Source organism: Tenebrio molitor, chromosome 2, assembly GCF_963966145.1.
Source record: "Tenebrio molitor chromosome 2, icTenMoli1.1, whole genome shotgun sequence".
Classification (NCBI taxonomy): Eukaryota; Metazoa; Arthropoda; class Insecta; order Coleoptera; family Tenebrionidae; genus Tenebrio; species Tenebrio molitor.
Window position 1 is genome coordinate 1393957 of NC_091047.1, and position 18637 is coordinate 1412593.

General features: G+C 42.9%; 3 protein-coding genes across 7 annotated transcripts in view; 1 reads left to right on the forward strand and 2 right to left on the reverse strand.

Moving 5' to 3' along the window:
- Nucleotides 1-18637, forward strand: part of B4 — a 157694-nt gene that overhangs the window by 113017 nt on the left and 26040 nt on the right. Inside the window, exons 1-2 of one of the 5 annotated variants that reach the window (XM_069037025.1) lie at nt 10841-11003; nt 11308-11375. The gene's annotated coding sequence lies outside the window, so the exon portion shown is untranslated. Of the gene's footprint in view, nt 1-10840; nt 11004-11124; nt 11256-11307; nt 11376-14144; nt 14486-18637 lie in introns of those variants that run through there. The other 4 variants (XM_069037024.1, XM_069037026.1, XM_069037027.1 and 1 more) reach the window with 4 other exon arrangements.
- On the reverse strand, nt 393-2811 carry IFT52 (intraflagellar transport 52). The gene is made up of 8 exons (XM_069039090.1): nt 2625-2811; nt 2454-2575; nt 2186-2400; nt 1908-2138; nt 1707-1858; nt 1187-1331; nt 1002-1105; nt 393-680 (listed from the first exon to the last, which is right to left on the reverse strand). Exons 1-8 carry the CDS (start codon nt 2643-2645, stop codon nt 408-410), a joined length of 1263 nt encoding a protein of 420 aa, XP_068895191.1. The 5' UTR covers nt 2646-2811; the 3' UTR covers nt 393-407.
- Nucleotides 6133-11099, reverse strand: LOC138122732 (enolase-phosphatase E1-like). Its single transcript, XM_069037018.1, has 7 exons — nt 10956-11099; nt 10807-10905; nt 6980-10762; nt 6850-6931; nt 6646-6798; nt 6441-6590; nt 6133-6390 (listed from the first exon to the last, which is right to left on the reverse strand). The coding sequence occupies exons 1-7, from the start codon at nt 10995-10997 to the stop codon at nt 6179-6181; spliced, it is 4521 nt and encodes a 1506-aa protein (XP_068893119.1). The 5' UTR covers nt 10998-11099; the 3' UTR covers nt 6133-6178.

The following is an 18637-nucleotide window of genomic DNA, read 5'->3' on the forward strand; positions in this document are numbered from 1 at the left end:
TTGTTTGTCTTCGATAACGCGTGATGGGGGACAAGGCGCGAGTCGGCGGCGGAGGACGGTTAAAAACGCTCGGCGAGGCTCGACCGGCGTGTGAACAAATCCGGGGCGTCATCGTCGGCGAATCGCCGCCGACGGCCGTCGTGCTTAAGGTCGCGATTCGCCGCACCGCCGGGATGCTGGGGTAGTCCCGGTCGGAAAGGGTTGATAGGTCGGAGGTCGCCGCTGGACCGCCGAAGCTGGACGCGACTCCTCCGTCCGACTAAACGTTGTAACGGTTTAATCCAACAGGTTTACGTTTATGGATTTTCCCCGCTAACAAGACTCGCCGAAAGCAACGACGATAAAGACCAACGGCGCGTCAAAATCGAACATGGGCTCGAAATAAATGCAACTTTCCATTAAAACATTTATTTGATCGTATCTATGCTCTTGAAGGCGGCGATCTGCGCGCCGATGTGGTGCAGGAGGTTGGCCGCCCCCTCGACCCGTCCGTCCGCTTTGACGATCTTGCCGCACTCCTTCACGAAGAACTCCAGGTCGGCGTCGTCGGCCTCCTCAGCCGTCACGGCGTACTTGTTCGCGAACTGGGCCAGCTTCGAGAAGACGGAACTGAAGGCCTCGTCCAGATCGAACAGCTCGAGAGGCGGGGGCGGCAGCTCGCGGAACGAGGGAGGAAACACCTGCAAGAAGTAGTCAGCGTTAGAGAGAGACGCCGGCGGCGGCGGTTGAGTGCGGCCGACATCCGACTTAACCAAATCAAACGGGGCGAAGTGCCCAAGAATTAACGAGCGCCCCCCCGATCTCGAAACGCTTTCGACGGTCAGGAAAAAATTCACGTCGGCCGTGAAAATCGACCAAACAGGTGAACGGGGCGTCGTAAATCACACCTCCGGTGTGCCTCCTCGGCCTTCGACACTGCGCCCGTTTCGTTTCGTTTTTTTGTCGTGCTTTTTGCCCCGCACGTGACCCGATCAAATTAATGAGTATTCAGTTTCACCTACCGCCGCCTGGAGGGGCGGCAGCGGCGCTTCGAACTTCGGCGTAATGATCTTGAGGGGTTGATGTTTCACTCCCAATTCGTCGTACAATTTGAGCGCTTCGGGAACTGCAAAACAATGAGTCGCGTTGTAGATCACAGTTGAGTAAATAATATCGCTCGACGTGGCGAGCGAGCCGGCAGAGTTACCCAAATTCGTATTCATCGAGTACGTTTTTTGGTCAAACAGTTGGGTGTAATCTATGGAAATCGTGTGACTTATTGCATCGGTCAGGCAGAGCTTCGGCCTTTCCGCCAACTCCGCCGTGTCTGGTACGATGTGGTGGTCGGAAATCTGAAACAGGAGGCGTGACCGACCGGTCTAAACACTCGCATCGGATATCGCTTGAACTCGATCCGTCACGAAAAATAAAGGAAACGTACCTACGCAAACAAATCCACCGCCACCGCCGCCGGATAAAAATCCCATCCGGTGAAAACACCGACCTCCAAAAATATCCGCAACGGTTTTCCTCGCCGGAGCCCCCGGCCAAAAATGACGCGAGCCGCCGCTGCCCAGGTTTCGCGAGAAAACGACGTTGTACAGGTGGTATTTCGCCCAACCGTGACGTTCGACGGGTTCCGCGAGGATTTTTATTTATCGTTGGCGGCGGTCGGTTCTTTCGAACGGACGCGAATCCAAGCGACACCGCCGCGGGGGCGGGCTCACGTCTATGTCGTCGTGGTCGGACGGCGCGAACCTCACGCTGTGCGAATTGGTGAGAAAGTCGAAGAGCAACTCTCTGAACTTCTCGTTGGCCTCCTGGTCGATGTACTTGTCGGCGAACATGTGACCCGAGCCGACGGCGACCAGGCGGCCCCCTGAAAAGCCGTTGAGACCGCCGCCAGAGCTCCTCTCGCACGCACTCACCGCTGGCCGGGTCATAATGCAGGGCGCCCAGGGGGCGATCCACCGGGAAAGACGCCGATCCACTTGTGAAAGCCACCACGCTCGGCTTGCTGACGTTCATCGTGCAGCCGAAAGGATATACGAGATTTATGCCGACTTTATCCCTATTTAGAGAGGTATTTATGGAGCTGTCGCCGATAAAACACTCCTTGGGGTGGAAATACTTGTAGTAGTGGGTGCGGATCAGCGAATCTGCAAAAATGTTACAACCCCCACAATTTTTCAAAATCCGCTCCTACCCATGTTCGGTACTATTCCGAATTCCTCCAAAAGTATGTTGGTATTGCTGGTGTCGTTGTGGTTGCTCTCCGACAGCAGCACCAGGATCCTACCCCCGTCCTTGACGAACGTCTTCAAGCAGTCCAACTCGTTCTCGTCGAAGGGCTGCTGCGACCCCGCCAGGATCAGGAGCGTGCAATTTTGCAGCAGCTGCGGGCTGATGTCGTCCTTGTTTCTGGACGATTCGTTGATAAAACAATTGATCGTCAAACGTCACCTGTCACTCACATGATCACCTTCCAGTAGATTTTCAGCTTGCGCTGGAATATTTTGTAGTTCTCGTTCAACCTGAACAGCTCTCGCTTGGAGTTGTTGAAGATGATCGTGTTCTTGTTCTCGGCGGAGGCGTCCTGGAAACGGTAAACGGGTCCGTTGCATTTTACGGCGATTTTTACTCACCTCGACTGGTGCCATTTTCATATTTGTTTACATCGACAGCGGGCGCGGTTGCCTGGCAACGAAGGGTTAATGTCGATATCACGGCCGAGGCGCAATTTTCAAATCTCGTTCGAACCTGACGCGAATAAACGAGATTGTTCCGTCAAAATCGTTATTTCTTAATTCGATGACGTTAATTACCTTAATTTCAATTGTGATTTGTAATTATTACGATTACGACGATTATTACCATGACCAACTTCATTAAACTATGTTATGGCCATCCCAAATGTCGAAAAAACGTAAACCAAATGACAAGCCGATGATGGAGATGAAGTGGCGATATCTAGTGAAATTTAGAATAACCACACATTTAAAAAGTTAAGTATCAGGTTATGTTATATGCCATTTCATTGTCAAAAACTGTCAGTTTATACGTTTTCGTCGTGGAACCTGATCATTTCGTAGTAAAACGATGCAAGAATTACAGAAATCGAGGTTTTAAGACGCTAACTTTCCTCTAAATACGTTTTTACACCCGCAAGTATGAAAAAACACAGCAAAACCGCTCTGAATGGGAATTTCGTCGTGGAACTTGATCATTTCGGAGTAAAACGATGCAAGAATTACAGAATTCGAGGTTTTAAGACGCTAACTTTCCTCTAAATACGTTTTTACACACGCAAGTATGAAAGATCACAGCAAAACTGCTCCGAATGGGAATTTCGTCGTGGAGCTTGATCATTTCGGAGTAAAACGATGCAAGAATTACAGAATTCGAGGTTCTAAGACGCCAACTAATTTTTCATGTTCCTGCCATAGTGTCATAAAAGTATAAACTGACAGTTTTTGACAATGAAATGGCATATAACATAACCTGATATTTAACTTTTTAAATGTGTGGTTATTCTAAATTTCACTAGATATCGCCACTTCATCTCCATCATCGGCTTGTCATTTGGTTTACGTTTTTTCGACATTTGGGATGGCCATAACATAGTTTAATGAAGTTGGTCATGTTATTACGACATTGAAGCGTCATCTCGCGCCGAACTGACCGACCAATTCGAATCTCGAGCGAAGTCCGTTTAGCATCTCGAAGTTTTTCGTTCATCTCTCGGCGTACTTCACACGGTCATCAATAGAAGGCGTCGCTTCACGTGCGCCAACATACAAAAATAAACTGTATAATTGTCTTCAGTCCGCTTCAGCTACTTTTTAAAGCGATTCCCATATTTCAATTGATTTGGAAATGTGTGACACGTAGTGCTAAGTTACACTTTTTGATTCTGCAAAGCTTTATGGCACAGAACACTTAAGGTCAGGTCATCAGGTCTCTATGGTAAATTGACTGACATTTATAATTTTTTTGTAATGTTATTTGTTTTTTTTTTAAACCGGGTACTTTGGCAACAACAACTTCAGCGTCCTCTTCCGGCCTGTGGACGTTGCGCACAAGCCAAGACGCAAACCAAGGACACAATTAATGCACCCACTTTGCATTTTATAGTATTTTATTTTATCTACGTGCGCCAACATTAATTCTAAATTCTCGTAAGTCGGTTTTTTGCATTATTGAGAACTATGTACTAGGAAGGCCCCTTTAGAACACTTTGTTTTTTTAAAGGTTTTGACATGTTTTTAAAGCATATTAAAAAAGCCTTTGTTAAAAGTTAAAATTTGCCTTTTTGCCTTGTTTTTTGTTGGGCCCCTTCAGCACACACACCGTGGAGGGAGAAAACTTGTCCAGGACGAAATTAAAAAAAGGCTATATTCTATCTCGTGATTCGGAAGTCACGTTAAGCCATTGGTCCCGGTCTATTGAGTTGGTCATCATCCCCCTCATAGATTTGTAAACCAGTCCTAGACTGTGAAACAAATTTATAATAAATGGAAAACTTTATTTCTGTAAAATAAATGATCAAGTTTTTGAAATTATTCTTAATGAAGAACTTAATTTATTAAAAAAAGTTACAATTATTTTAATCACAAACTTACCTAGTGAAGAACAAAAAAAATTCACTGTCAAAAAGCCAGAACAGCATTAATTGCGTGTTTCTGCATCAGTATCTGAACTAATCAGTAGTATTTGTTGCAAAAAACCAATAAAAATTAACATTTGTTGTTGTCTGAACGTGAAACATCAATGGTAGCAAAAAAGCGTCATTTGAAACGAAAAACACCTGTTTTAGAAAAAAGAACAAAATCAATACCTTTATTCAAATATTTTTATTTTTTAAATTTTTTTACCAGGTTATGCATTTGACCATTTGACTATTTTACATGTATGTTCCCTCTTGGTAGAGGGAACTTATCCCACAAAAATCCTACTACCCTTAGTTCTCGGGGCTCTAGGTCATTTTTTCTAATAACAAGGATATCTTTGCCAGTGAACATTGGATGGGCAGATGCATTAACCTTCCTGTATAAATCTTGGAAAGATTTATTGAATGCTCTTAATGTTAAATTCCTTTTTTTTTAAATGTCTTTGCTTAAGCCTGGCAAACTCTGCGAATCTTTCATGGCGTTCATGTATTTCTTGATTCAATTTGTTTTGATCAAAGTAGTCAAGAAAACTTCTCACATCAATCAAATTTGTTTTGGACATCTTGTCCCAATTGAAATTTGCCTAAAAGATAACAATGACAATTACCTTTATTTTAAATTAATTTTCAACAATCAAAATCACATTAATAGAATATGTGTAGAATAGCAACCGCAACCATATATATACATAATTTTTTCTATTTTGCCGCTTTATACCATTTTATAAATAAAAAAATAAAAATTTTAAATGTAGGGAATTTTGCGGTGGTTGGTGACATTTTTTATTTGGCATAATTTTAGCCGGCTGTGAAAAAAATTAATTGAAAACGTCAGATTTTTTTTATTTTCGCATTTGATGTTTGAAAATGAATGCTGAAGAAAGTTTATCACTAACGCCGCCGCAAATTAGGCAAATTGCCCAAAAGACGTGAGAAAATTTACTGCCGGAGAAGTCCAAATCCCAGAATGAAAATTAAACGTTTTGTTCCTTCTTATTTACTAATTTGCTTTGTTCTCTGCGAGATTTATTTTTTGACGTCTGTCAGTTGACACTTCAGGCTACCAACATCAATACAGTAAATTTACTAGTTATTTTCGACACTCAAAATTTGAAAATTTTCCCCTGTGTGAATCCGTGGACCTTTAAAACGCTCGTTTTACTCGCGTTTTAAATTGGCCCACTCATGCGAAAAAATCCCAATTTACAAACGAATCCGTTAAAAAAACTACTAATTATGAATGAAAAATTTTATAATTGCGTTAAAAAATGACACGCTACACTTTTTTTAACGCAAAATGCGTACAAAGATGAACCGCTATGGCACTTTTTTTAACGGTTCTTGACCGAATCAAAAATCACATATTTTATGAACGCAAACGAATGAAAAAACTTGCATTTTTTGACGGACGTTAAAAAAAGCATGTCCGACATTAAATCGTGTGATCTTTTGTGACTGTATCGATATCGTGCAAAAAAAAACGCTTTGGATGTATACTTTATTAAAATTGATTTGCAAAATATATATCTTTCACGATAAGAGGTGCTTATTAAACCTAAATTCTTGTCGAAGCGTTCCGTCGAAAATCGCCTCAGCTTCGACAACCTTAATTTCTGGATTTTGCTTGAGAATTTTACTGTATTTACTCCTGTTGTTCTCGGACGACACTATAATTAAATTATCAGTGCCGGATTTGGCCAAGTTGCGCGTGACGCATTTGCCTCCGCACGCCTCTATGGCTCCTGAAAAATACGCGGATGCATAAAATGCAAGTGCAATCGTTAAAACCCACCTTTCAACACGTCCGCGGCGTTATTGACGATTAACTGAAAGGTGTGATTCTCCAACTGCTTAGTTTTGGCGCTTCTGTTCAGAGATTCGCGCAGAGAAAAGCTCCACTTCTTCTCTGCTTCTCGATCTACGAGAATGTAATTCCACGGATCTGAAAAATATTCGTCATTTCGGAAACCAACACCGGACCAATTTTTTAAATTTACCGACGAATGAGTACGCCTTTTTGCAGGCTTCCAACCACTTGGGGGAACAGATCGGCTTTCCTTGTCCGACAGCGCACAACAATTTTTGGGATCGCTTCACGCTTTCCGTCACCAGAACTGTACACGCGTCGACGGTGTCCACGACACTTCCTCCTGTTCAAACCACGATTGCAACATTTAACGACAATATTCGTGCGAACCTACCCAATTGTCTGATTAGAGATTCCAACTCTGGGTTGTCCATCATCGTAAAAACCACTTTGGGTTTTGTTTGTCTTTTAAACCTCTGGAAAAAATATTGTGCGATTTATCGATCGACTAATTCGTAACGTACCTCTGGTGTGGTGAGCATCCCGGGAGACGCTTTCACGGCACTCGCTCTTCTCGTCACCGTCTTCTTCTCACCTTTCATTTCTTCCTCTTTCTTCTCACCTTTCATTTCTTCCTCTTTCTTGTCACCTTTCATTTCTTCCTCTTTCTTCAAACGTCTGCTGTTGGCGCTCAGGCGTCTGCGTCGCAGTGCGGATTCGTCGATCGTCGACGACGAAGAAACGTCGTTTTGGATGCTCGACGATGACAAGGCGGTATCCTCGTCATCCGGAGTAATTTTCTTCGCGTTTCTTGTTGATTTTCTCGTGGGTTCTGACGAAGTTTTTGCTTTGGTCGGTGTTGTTTTGTCGGAGGAATTCTGCAGTTTTGGAATTTTCGCCTCGAATTCGTCTCCAGAATCGACGTTCGCCACTTTTAACGAGCGCTTCTTCGGTGTCCCTTTACCTTCGTCGTTCTCTTTGTCGCGCTTCTTATTCCCTTCTTCGGACTCAACCGTTACTCTTTTTTTCGCTATCGGTGACATTTCTTTATTTTCCTGTTTGTCGTCCTTTTTCCTCTTGGATGTTCTTCTGGTGTTTGGTGTTTCTTCCTCGTTGCTACTTTGCGATTCTTTCTTTTTACTTGCATTTGTAGTTATTTGTTTTTGGTTTAGCGAATTTATATTCTCCTTTCTTTTGCTTCTTCTACTGTTCCCACCTTCTTCGTTACTGTCGCTCTTGTCGACTTCCACTGTAGACTCTTGACTGTCTTTCGTTCGTCTAGTTCTTCTTTTGTTTTCGCCCGACTCTTGGCTGTTGTTATCCGTCGAATCTGATCCTTGGTCAACTTCTAATTTGGATTTTTGATCCTTTGTAATATTTTGTTGTCTTCTACTCCGTCTCGTTTCCACATTACTTTGATCCTCGTTTTGATCCTTCTTATTAGTCACCTGTTGTTTCTCCTTGCCTTCTTCTTTACCTTCCATTCTTCCATCGTTACTGCTACTTTTTTCTTTTTTCTTCTTGATTTCAAGACTCAAATTCCCAGTGTCAATTTCCGTGGTTTTTTCTTTGCGAACCTGCGAGCCGGACTTTTTCTTATCATCATTGCTCACTTGACTCCTCGTACTCCTTCTCCCACCTTCACCAATCCGAAATTCTTTTTCGTTCGTTTCGTTCTCCACTTTTGTCTTGCTCGTCTGCCCTTTTTTATCCTCTTCTTTTTCAACATTTCTCTGGACTTCCTTATTACTCATTTTAATCTCTTTTCTGCCTACTTTCTTTTCATCATCGTCTCCCTGACTATTTTTCTTCTTTTCTTCATCTTTACCTTCTTGGCTCTCAAACCTAACCATGCTTTGCTTCCTTGTCTCTCTTTTATTTTTACCAATATTTTTATCATCTTTCGTTTCTGCTTTTCTCACTTGTTTACTCTCTACTTTCTCACCATCTTCCTTCTCTTTATTACTCTTCGCGGTAACTTTTCCTTCTTTTTCGCTCTGCGCCTCCAGTTTATCGTCAGCGTTTTCTTCTGACACACTTTTCACCTCCTTTTTATTTTCAATAGATTTTATATCTTCTTCGAGTATTTCTTTCACCAAGTCGACGCTGATAGGTTCGGGTTTCTTAAAAATCCAACTTTTACTTCGCGTTGACCGTCCAAAGTCTTCCGCAAAACTGTCGTCTACGACATCGTCGTCGTGTGTTGTCTCCAAGACATCCACTAACTGTTGAGTCCCCAACAAAATGTCGTTCTGACTGATGAAAATCTCAGCCAACTGATCCTCGACTTGGTTAAAATTAGAATCGTCCTTGTGCAAAAGTTCCATTGCTTGAGTCGGCGGAAGAATAAAACTGTCATCTTCTTCTATATCTCTAGATCTTGACAATTTTTCTTTTGATCGATTTTTACCGATTCCGGGAGAACCTTCGCTGAGTAGGTGATCTAAAGCTTTAGTAGGTGATAAGAAAACATCTTCATCTTCTTTATCTTTGGATACCAAAAGACGCTCCTTGTTTACAGCCAAAGAATCATTTTTCAACTCCATTAAAATTTCTTCCCCGTGTATCAATTCCAGCGACTGAGTACGCGCCAGACCCATCTCATCTTGGTCTTCTTTTTCCTCCGAAACTGAATTCTCAATTTTGTCATTACCAAGTAAGTCTGCCAATGATTGTGTAGATTGTTGAAAGTAATCATTATCTTCGTCACCGTTCGTTTTGGAAGATGAACCATCATTTAACATTCCTGCTTCTCCTTCCTCGCCATCTCCGTGCAAAATTCTCAGAGCTTGAGTAGGCGGAAGAAAGTCTGCTTCTTCTTTATCTTTTGATCTTTCATCATTTTTATCCAACGGTTGAGTTGACTGCAAATATAAGTCTGGCGTGTTGTGATCTTCAAAATCTAATTTGTCGGCGGTAACAACATCATCTTGATCTTCCACGATTTTCGATTCTTCTGATTTTTCCAAATTCACTTCCCCGTGATTTACAAAATCAAAATCCACCTGTTGGGTTTGTTGATCAAACGCGTCTTCAATTTTTTCACTTCCACCTTCTTCTGAAATATCTTCATTTGTTTGATTATTACTTTTGGATATTTCCAGTTCTTCTCCACGTTGAAGATTCTGATCCACCTCAAAGTTACCATCTTTTTGGTCCTTCTTACTATTCGCAAATTCCGTATCTACTTGCGGAGTTGGCCGATCCGTTTTATCTTCAGAAGATGGACCGACATTATCTTCTTCATCTTTTCCTTCTTCCATAACTACTTTTCCCTCGTCTTCATTTTTCTCCCCTTCATAATGTAGAACATCTATTTCCTCTGAAGACGGAAGATCATCTTTTGCAAGCGTTTCGTTCTCATTTACTCTTTCGTCTTCTTTTTCTGCATCTTTGATTACTCTTTCGTCTTCCTTTTCTGCATCTTTGATTACTCTTTCGTCTTCCTTTTCTGCATCTTTGATAGATCCAACAGTTTCCTCTGTTGGCATTTCTTCATTTCTTTGCTCCCCTGCTTCATCATTAATCTGCTCGCTGACCGCGAGGCTGCTTATTGACGGTTCTTCGCTCGTTTTTTGTTCCCCATCTTGCGTCATCGGTATCACTACATCGGCCTCGTCCATTTCTTTTTCCTCCTCATTTTCAATATCGGTCTCTGAATCGTCACTGATTACGTATCTTGACATATTTTTTTCTGGAACATGTTCAACTTCGTCATCCGTGTCAGACTCGTGATCGCTCTCGATTAATTTTTTTCTACCAGTTTTAACCGGACGTATTTGCGACAGGGGCGGTTCGTCGTCATCAGATTTTAATAAATCGCTGGAATTCACTTTACTCGGCGAAATCTCCGAAAATCCCGTCCCCCGACTTATCATTTGCGACTCGGCTTTTTGCATGGTTGAAAAATCGATCGAGTCGCCACTAGTGTCGTCCAAAGTTTGTATCTCTGTGTCCATCTCATTGAAACTGGTTGCTTTTGGAGTCATGATTTGAGTGGCCATCTCATTGATGCCAATCTCATGAACTTCTGGTAACTCAATTGTTTGGGTGCCGGCCGCGTAAAAGCTGTCATCGAGAATCTGCGACTCCTCCGCATTATTGGTCAGCTTTTCGGTGGCACTGAGTGTCTTATATGTGCAAAAAATGTCTGCGAACTTGATGGAAGCGCCGTTGTCCAGCCGGTACAGTTTTAGCGGATTCAGTTTCGTGTTGTCGAGGATCGTGCCGTTGGACGAGCTGAAGTCGCTGATGTAGTGGACGCCTTCGTCCGTTATCGTAATAATGGCGTGTTGTTTGCTGATGTTCTAAAATTTGAGGTTAGGTCAGTTTTAAATGCGTCGTTACCTACCAGGTGTTTTAGGTTGATGATCGCCTCGGGGCTTCTTCCGACGGTGTTGAGGCCCTCGAATACCGGGTAAATTTTGTTGTTGAGCTTCAAACAGCCGCGCTAAAGGGACTTATTAGATTTGTGTTTGACAGTACAGGTTAAGCTCTTACCGCGATGTTTTCCTCTTCGTACGAATTAGATTTCGAATTCATTTTCGGGTGAGTATTTTTGCAATAAAAAGACGGCTAATCCATAAAAAATAAATAAAAAAACAGATTTACACAACGTGCACAATTTCCATTTTCAAAAGAAACAAGCTGTTAGAATTGTTTATTGTAGTAGTTGACGTAATACACGACAGATGTCTCTACCGCTGAAATTTGACAGTTGACATTGTTACGTCGAGATATGGCGGCCTAGCTTGAATATTTTCTGTTTTAGTTCCTACAACGAAGCTCAAAATTTTACAGGTACTGACTCCATCAGACGAATGTAATTAATATCGACATTTCGTTGTTACAGTTACCGCAAATGATCCCTTCCACGCCGCCATCCTCTGACCTGGGTGCACTCCGCAGCCCCACCGTTCTGTGAGTATATTTTCACGTTTGCAATGTACATTTCTGGTTGGGGGGCTTGCGAGCGGTCATTTTAACGAAGACGTTATATTGAAAAAATCGTCGTCGGCTATGCAACCAACAATACACCGAACCCGTTTGCGGCGGTCGCCGTCCACGATGAAATAATTTATCCGAGAAAAAAATCGAACCCGCTGAAAGCAGACGCAGGTGCATCCGATCTCGGACGTATTTATCGCTGGGCATAAACCACGCGGCGATAGCGAGGCCGTCCTTCGACGGAACAGCCCAGCAGATGCGCTAGTCTCGATGCAAAATTAATATAAATAAATCGAGCCCGTTCGAGGATTTTTTCAGCGGAAAACGTGGACTACCCCGCTGCGTTCGACTCCTCTAAACGTGACCGTGCATCGTTCATCTCTCCGTTGCCTTTTTATTCCATGTTTATTCTCTTCCTTTTTTCATGACGCGCTGCTCAGCCTTGAACGGGGGGTGGTCGAGGCCCAGACGGCATCCGAGCCCATCAATTATCCTGTTCCGCGGAACCGATAATCTGGTCTGCGATTTCGTCTCCGACGCGGCCCCTCGCTCGACAACGACGACGTCGGTGGGGCCCCTGCGCTCCCCAAACACGGCGACCCGGTCGGGAAAAAAGTATTTTTTGCGATGGGCGCGTCACGTGATCCAAATGCCTGCGAGATCGTATCGGAGGCGAACGGAGTTGTAATCTAAGCAGTATAAATATTGATGAGGTAATCGGCTGATATTGTAATAGCGCGTTTGGCATTTTTTTGGGTGGAACTGGCACAAAGCAATTACGTCTTTACAAGGTGGACCCAATTAGCGTTCCCGTTTGAGCATGAGGAGATCGTGACATTCCGATTAAAAGTGAAACCGGGCGGTGACAATCATTTTCACTTTTTCGGCGGAAAAGCGCACGGGCGAGGCTCAGGTATTCCCTTGTCTCGTCAATTCGTGCAACCACGTTTTCCTCAAGCTTTTTTTCATTCGCTTCATCCTTCACGTGTTGTTATTCTGCCCCTTTTTATCCTCCATTTTCCCCCTTTATTCATCATGATCATTTCTTAATTTTATCTCGACTCTCAAACGTAACATGCCTTTGCTTTTACTTTTGTTACTTGTTTATTTTCTTTTTGTCATCTTCTTTCTTCCTTTTACTGGTCTTTGCACTTTTCAATGTTGCCATTACCTTCATTACCTTCTCTTTCCTCACCACCAAAACCACCACACGCAAAAATTCTACATCTCGAGTGGGTGGAAGAAATACGACTTCTTTTTTATTCGTTAATCTTCCACCGTTTTTCTCCACCGGCTAAAATGACCGTAAATATAATTCTGGTGTGTTTTGGTCTTCAAAATACAACTTGTCTGCGCTAGTTACGTCATCCTCATCTTCCACAATGTCAGATTCTTCGGATTTTTCCAAATCCACTTTCCCATCGCCTGATGGAAGATCAAAATCCACCTCTTTTTCTCGTTACAGCCGAAGAAGCTTGTTCTTTTTGTTCTTTTTAAATTCTCTCATCCATTAACAGTTTTGTTTGCTCGGGCATTTTCACTTTTTCATTTGAAAAGTGCCAGAGCCGGTCGGCATTGGTTATCGTCGAGTTAACGATTTAACTAAATGCGCCGCTAATGGAATGTAAAACGTTTCCCTCGCTGGTAATAAGAGTGCAATATTGCTTTAATAAATGGTGTTAGCGCTCGCAAGTGAAATTATAAAATGATACCTCATTTAATTTACCGTAAAGGTCATGTTTAGTAACTGAGAGCCATGTATACCAATTACGGGTGCCTTTTTCCATACCCATATAAGACCATCAACACCCGGCACTGATTACGCTTAACTGTTACCAATAAGCGGGATGGTCGGGACCCTCCGGTCTGACCCGCGAGGTCTTATCACCGGCCGTACCCACGAGAAGTCGTTACCCGGAGGGTTCTTCGGCTTCGTTTTTTCCCGACTTAACGAACCTCATGCTTTGGCGAACGTGCAAAAGCGCGACTCCCAACGCAGATCCCGATCATCGTAAATCTTTAAAAACTGCGGCCTTGACTAGAGAAAGTCCCATTAAAGGTCCAGCAGCCTCAACTGCTTCCTTCCTATTGTCGAAACTCCTAAGTGCAAATTAATTGCAAGGTCTCTGGGTGCACCGCGATCCGAAAAATGTGCAATTCAGAGAACTGTCGACCTCTTTGAGGTGTCCTTGCAGCGCTAATATTAATTAGAACTTGACACCGTAGAAAGTAAACGACGTAAAAGGAGTGGTGGGCTCTGCGGGTTTTAAAACCGATAATTATGAGGCGTTTGTCGGTCATCAGGAACGCCGGGTCTCGGGCATGGGCCCCGGACGGGTCGACTTTCGGGGGAACGCCACGGAAATGCTAACCCGAGGAAGTGGAGGTCCTCTCGCTCGAACCAAAATGGTCAAAGGTCATCAACACGTTATTTTCATTTCATTTTTATCAAATTATCTTTGATCGAGGCAACTATTATAAAAATTCTAAGTTGAAAACGTCACAATCAAAGTTGATAGTTCCTGCTCTTTGTCAGCCATTTTTTTTTCAGGAACAGGGCACTACTATAATTCTACTCGGTCCACCTGCCGCGAAACCCGAAACTGTGCGACATCTTCTTGTTTTTTTCTCCGTTGGAATTCCTGCTGAAATCCGGGCACCCGGACCCTGCCAACTCTGGCCGCGGTAGTTCGTTCGTGTTCCGCCGTGGCGCTGTTTTTTGCATTCGCCGCTGCTGTCGCTCTCGTTGCGGTAGTCTCGGAGTCGATCGAGAGCAGTGAACCTGGTGCACACCGACTCTGCCCAGCAATGTCCTCATAACGGCAGCAATTATCAGAGAACGACGCTGCGCTGATGACTCTTCGTCGGGTTGTACGCTTGATCGCCTATCGAAATCGCCAGTGATCCGATCAGTGAAAGTGGTGCTTCTTTGGTGATCTGTGCCCCCGAGGCGGCCCTCCACGACCCAACAGTAAGTCCCTCGACAGACCGGACCGTTTCGTGCCGGCCTCCCGTCCTGCAACCCGGCCGAATCCTGCCGAAGAGGCAGGACGCCAGTCCCAGAGATTTACGTAACCGCTGGCGTGAGTAAAACCGCCGTGTAAAGTCGACTTAATCGAGTCGGGCGGATTAAATTCAATTAAAAATTACAGTCTTGGGAGCCGTTTCGAAATCGAGTATTGTTTTAATTAATTTTTTTTTTATTCTGCCATGGGTACCGGGTCCCATTGTTGAATTCTATCCGGCGATCTGCGTGGGTTCCTGTTATTAATGTCGAAATGAGAATTATGTAAATGGCGGCGTACGTCGGGTTTTACTTTTTTGACTGCAATCTTTTAATTGCCACGGTGCACCAAGGTCGGCGCTTTATTGCTTATTGGAACCGTTCGATTGCGTCGGCCAAAGTGGTACCGAATTTCCTAGGATCGGTGGAGATTCTGCCGCATGGCAGGAAATTCCATCTTTGGACGGTATTTAACGGCATTCCGATCGGTTTCCTGCGAATTTTTCACGCAGCCCCGCAGGAAACGAAGGTCGCCTCGGCAGGCTCTTCGAAAATTAAAAAAAAATTACTTGCTACTTTGCTTACCCAAAGCAACTCCCCTGGCAACAAAGTTTCCTTTCTCAAGTTTCTCCGACACTTACATTAATTATTATCACACTATGATTGTTTTTTTTTTATGTACTGAACCTACATAGAGAGATATCGACACAGAACATTTTCATTTTGGTATTTTTTGGTTTCGTCCGATTTAAATGAATATTCTAACAAGCCGTTGAAAGTGTTTTTGCCAATGTAAAAAAAATACAAACCCCATTCTTTACGGAAAACCCGAATCTATTCGCCGAAGATGATTCCGCGAAACGAGAGAAACACTTTTGAAATGTCTTCAAAATGAGTGTTGCCGCGTGAGAGCGGTGGTTATCTTGTCGGAATTGTTGAAATCGTCGCTTGTGAGAAATTACGTGTTGGCACTTGTTGCGTGAATTTATGAAATAATCGGGAACGTGTTGACACTCGTCGTGACTCACCGAGAAAAATGGCGTTCTCGCTGTGTGTGCGGAGTACTTTTTGGAAATGGTTTCTTGGTGGTGCCGGTGACAGCGTGTGGGCATTAAAATGCAGGCAGCGGCGGCCGCCGCCTTGACACCAAAACCGCTCAAGACTCGATCCTCAGCAACAGCGAGTCGCGTCGGAGGGGAAAAATAGTCGGAGTCCCGCCGCCTCCACCGGGATAATAAATAAACGAGGCAGAGACACGCGTTCAATCAAGCTGCCCGCCTAAGTAATACAGTCTTAAGGTAAAGGACTGGTATAATATGCAAATTGGTCGGTAAATCGCATGCAGCTCCTAACATTAATATTGCCATTAGGCCGGACCATTATTTAACCGATGGGCGATAAATAAGCGGAGATAAATGGTCGTCGGGGCCCTTCTCGGTGCAATTAAGCTTTTACGGGAAAAGTCGACCGGTCGATAAGTGTACGCGAGAGGCAGTGCTTGGGTGGCGTGCTGTAAGTGGATTTTTCCAAAGAGTCGGTGCGGTACGCGAAGTGCGTCGAATTGACAGGTTCGAGACAGAAAGCGAATAAAAATATACAATAATAGGAGTTCTTGTCTTGTGGACACTCCGTTGCTAAGCAATCGCTCCGAGTGTGCTGCAAAAATTCTCAATCCGCCGAGTTGGCTCTTCGTTTGCTCGGCCCTCTCGCTAGGTGATGCAAGGTCTTGTGTACTAAAACTGCAGTTAAAGAAACGCTCTTCCTATTATCGAAGACCCCGTCAAAATCTATCGAGTCGTTTTTTAGTTATAACTGAACATGGGATACATACATTTGTACAAATTCTCTCTTTTATGATATATTCAGAAGAATTCTATTCCTTAGAGCATTTTTGAATAAATGGATGGTCGAAAATACTAAAAAAAAAGTTTTTTGGATGTACTCGTATGTACATATTACGATCGTACAAAAAGAATTCTGGTTTCTGCATAAACTAAAAAATATTGAGCTAGTTCTGGACTGAAAACTTTTTCGATTTTAATGACTCCAGAGATGTTTCACACCAGAGCAGAACAAAACCATCTCCGTTGTGAGTAAATTTTTTGATTGGTCATTTTATTAAGTATCCATAATAAATAAAGCGAGCTCCGTTTTAACCGTTTAGCAGGTTTTTCCCAGTTTAAGATATGTTCTATTGTTGCTCCTAGAAAATTTGTAACTTCTTGTAACATAAATCTCGGCACGCTGACTTTTATTATAAACTGGCTGGAACAATGGGTAGTTTGCTTAATTTGAAGATATTTTGATTCCATTTTTGAATCGACCGAAATTAACAAAGTTGTTTTCCACGACAGGAAGACTTGTGACCTCTGCATGACTAACAACATCTCCATTTTATTTGGCTCTAAAAACCATTTTATGTGAGATATATGTATATGAAGATGGGTCCGAGAACACTCCCCTGTGGTACACCTGATTTAGACGTTTGTCTTCTTTCTGAATTTTAAATTGTCGAACTGAGAGACGCGGACTGTACATCAGGCAGTCGTTTGTTACGCCATCACTAGTTCGAATCCGTTCATCGGTTATGATTTATTCCTTCGGGCCGAATTGGTTGTTAAACAGATAACTGTTGCGTGATACGCTAAAGGACAAAATTAAGAAACCATAACGTAAAGTAACTAATTACCATTGGTATACGAAGACGCGTAACTGAGTCCAACGGAATTGAAAATGCAACCCACAATACATTTGCAAAGTTAACGTGGCCTTGAATTAAAAAACATAAAACATAGCTGTGAAATTTCGTAAATTTTGACATAAACGTCATTCGCTTAATTAAAAGAAATTCGGAAAAAACGAAGAGTTTTTGGGGAAATGTTTGTTGCCAACGCAACGGCAGAAGCATTTTCATTACATTCGCCATAAATCCTGAAAAAATTTCCGAAAACGTTTCATTTTGTTTCTTTGTTTTCGATTTGGAAGATTTCCGTCCCATTTTCCTTCGTATAACTTTTTCTTGTTTCGGTTTTCTTTTCTTTCACGTTTACTTTCCCATATTTTCTTTCATGTCCGTTCCGTTCCAATATAAAAAATAAGATTTTTTTTTTCTGCACCTCACAAAATTTTATGAAAAGTAAGATGGAAATATTTCTCCTGAAATCTCGATGCTCTAATTTCATATGACCAAATAAAGTCAAAGAGTGTTAGATCTGGAGATTGCAGAGGGTCTCTTTTTTTAAGAGCTCTTTCTGATAAATTTTCTTGGCAAGTTTTTGTTCAATTTGGAACGAAACAACACAAATTTAGAACACACTGCAGTTCTTTCGTAAACTTCTGTGTTGTTTCTTGGTCAAATTTTGTTTTAACGAACCAGTTGATTACAAAATCGACTTTTTAAATTTCCCAACACCGTCCAAAAAGTACACCGTAAAAATATTAAATATTGTAAAAAAAGTTGTTTGCAATGTCGACAAAATGTACCGTAATCAAAATAGCATAAGTCTGATTTGTGTTAGATCAGCTGTATTTTAATACTGACAATCTGTACGGTCTTCTTGGAAAAAAAATGTATATTTACGTAAGTATATTTACAATTATTGTAGATTTGGGTGAAACAATGAGGGTGAGAACTTTCGTGTTGTAAGACTTGGGGGCCTTGGGCCCCGCTCGATTATTTTTTAATTCCCACCGCTCGTTCCGAAATCGGTGTTAATATTCAGTCTCGCACCGCCCTCCCCCCCGATTTCACTTTTAATAATGTCGCAACGTCTCTAATGAACGATTGTCTGAAGAAATGACTTCTTAATTGAGTCGTATCAAGTGAAAATTCGTCAAGCCATTGTCGCACGCCGGCGAATTCACAACAAACATTGACCCCGATCCCACGGCGCGATATCCTTTTCCACAGGAAAAACCGCTACGCTCCTGTCGAGGACGATTACGGATCTAACTGTTCGAGTCCTTCCGCTCCGACGATGTGGTGCTGCATTTTTCGATTGCTCAACATCTCCGTCGTAAAAGCCGACGCGCAACGCCCGACTTCCATCTCCAGCCGATGGTGATCGCTCCTTGTGCAACAAATGCTGTTATCTAATTATGCAGTTCCCCAGTTTCCCACATGGCCGTTCGAAAACGGCGATAAATCACCAACGGCTCACCGTAAATCGCCTTATCTTCCGCGAGAAAATATAAATCCGGAGTCGATTCGTTTTGCTTTCGTCGGAAACGG

Bases quoted from the DNA above. Each gene is read 5' to 3' on its own strand.
- IFT52 (XM_069039090.1), bottom strand. From the start codon at position 2,645: ATGAAAATGGCACCAGTCGAG. The intron at 2,576-2,624 runs GTGAGTAAAAAT...TACCGTTTCCAG, and splicing joins TGAAAATGGCACCAGTCGAG to GACGCCTCCGCCGAGAACAA. The intron at 1,332-1,706 runs GTGAGCCCGCCC...CTCCTGTTTCAG, and splicing joins CCGACCACGACGACATAGAC to ATTTCCGACCACCACATCGT.
- LOC138122732 (XM_069037018.1), bottom strand. From the start codon at position 10,997: ATGAATTCGAAATCTAATTCGTACGAAGAGGAAAACATCGCG. The intron at 6,932-6,979 runs GTACGTTACGAA...TATTTTTTCCAG, and splicing joins GGATGCTCACCACACCAGAG to AGGTTTAAAAGACAAACAAA. The intron at 6,799-6,849 runs GTAGGTTCGCAC...TGGTTTGAACAG, and splicing joins ATCTCTAATCAGACAATTGG to GAGGAAGTGTCGTGGACACC.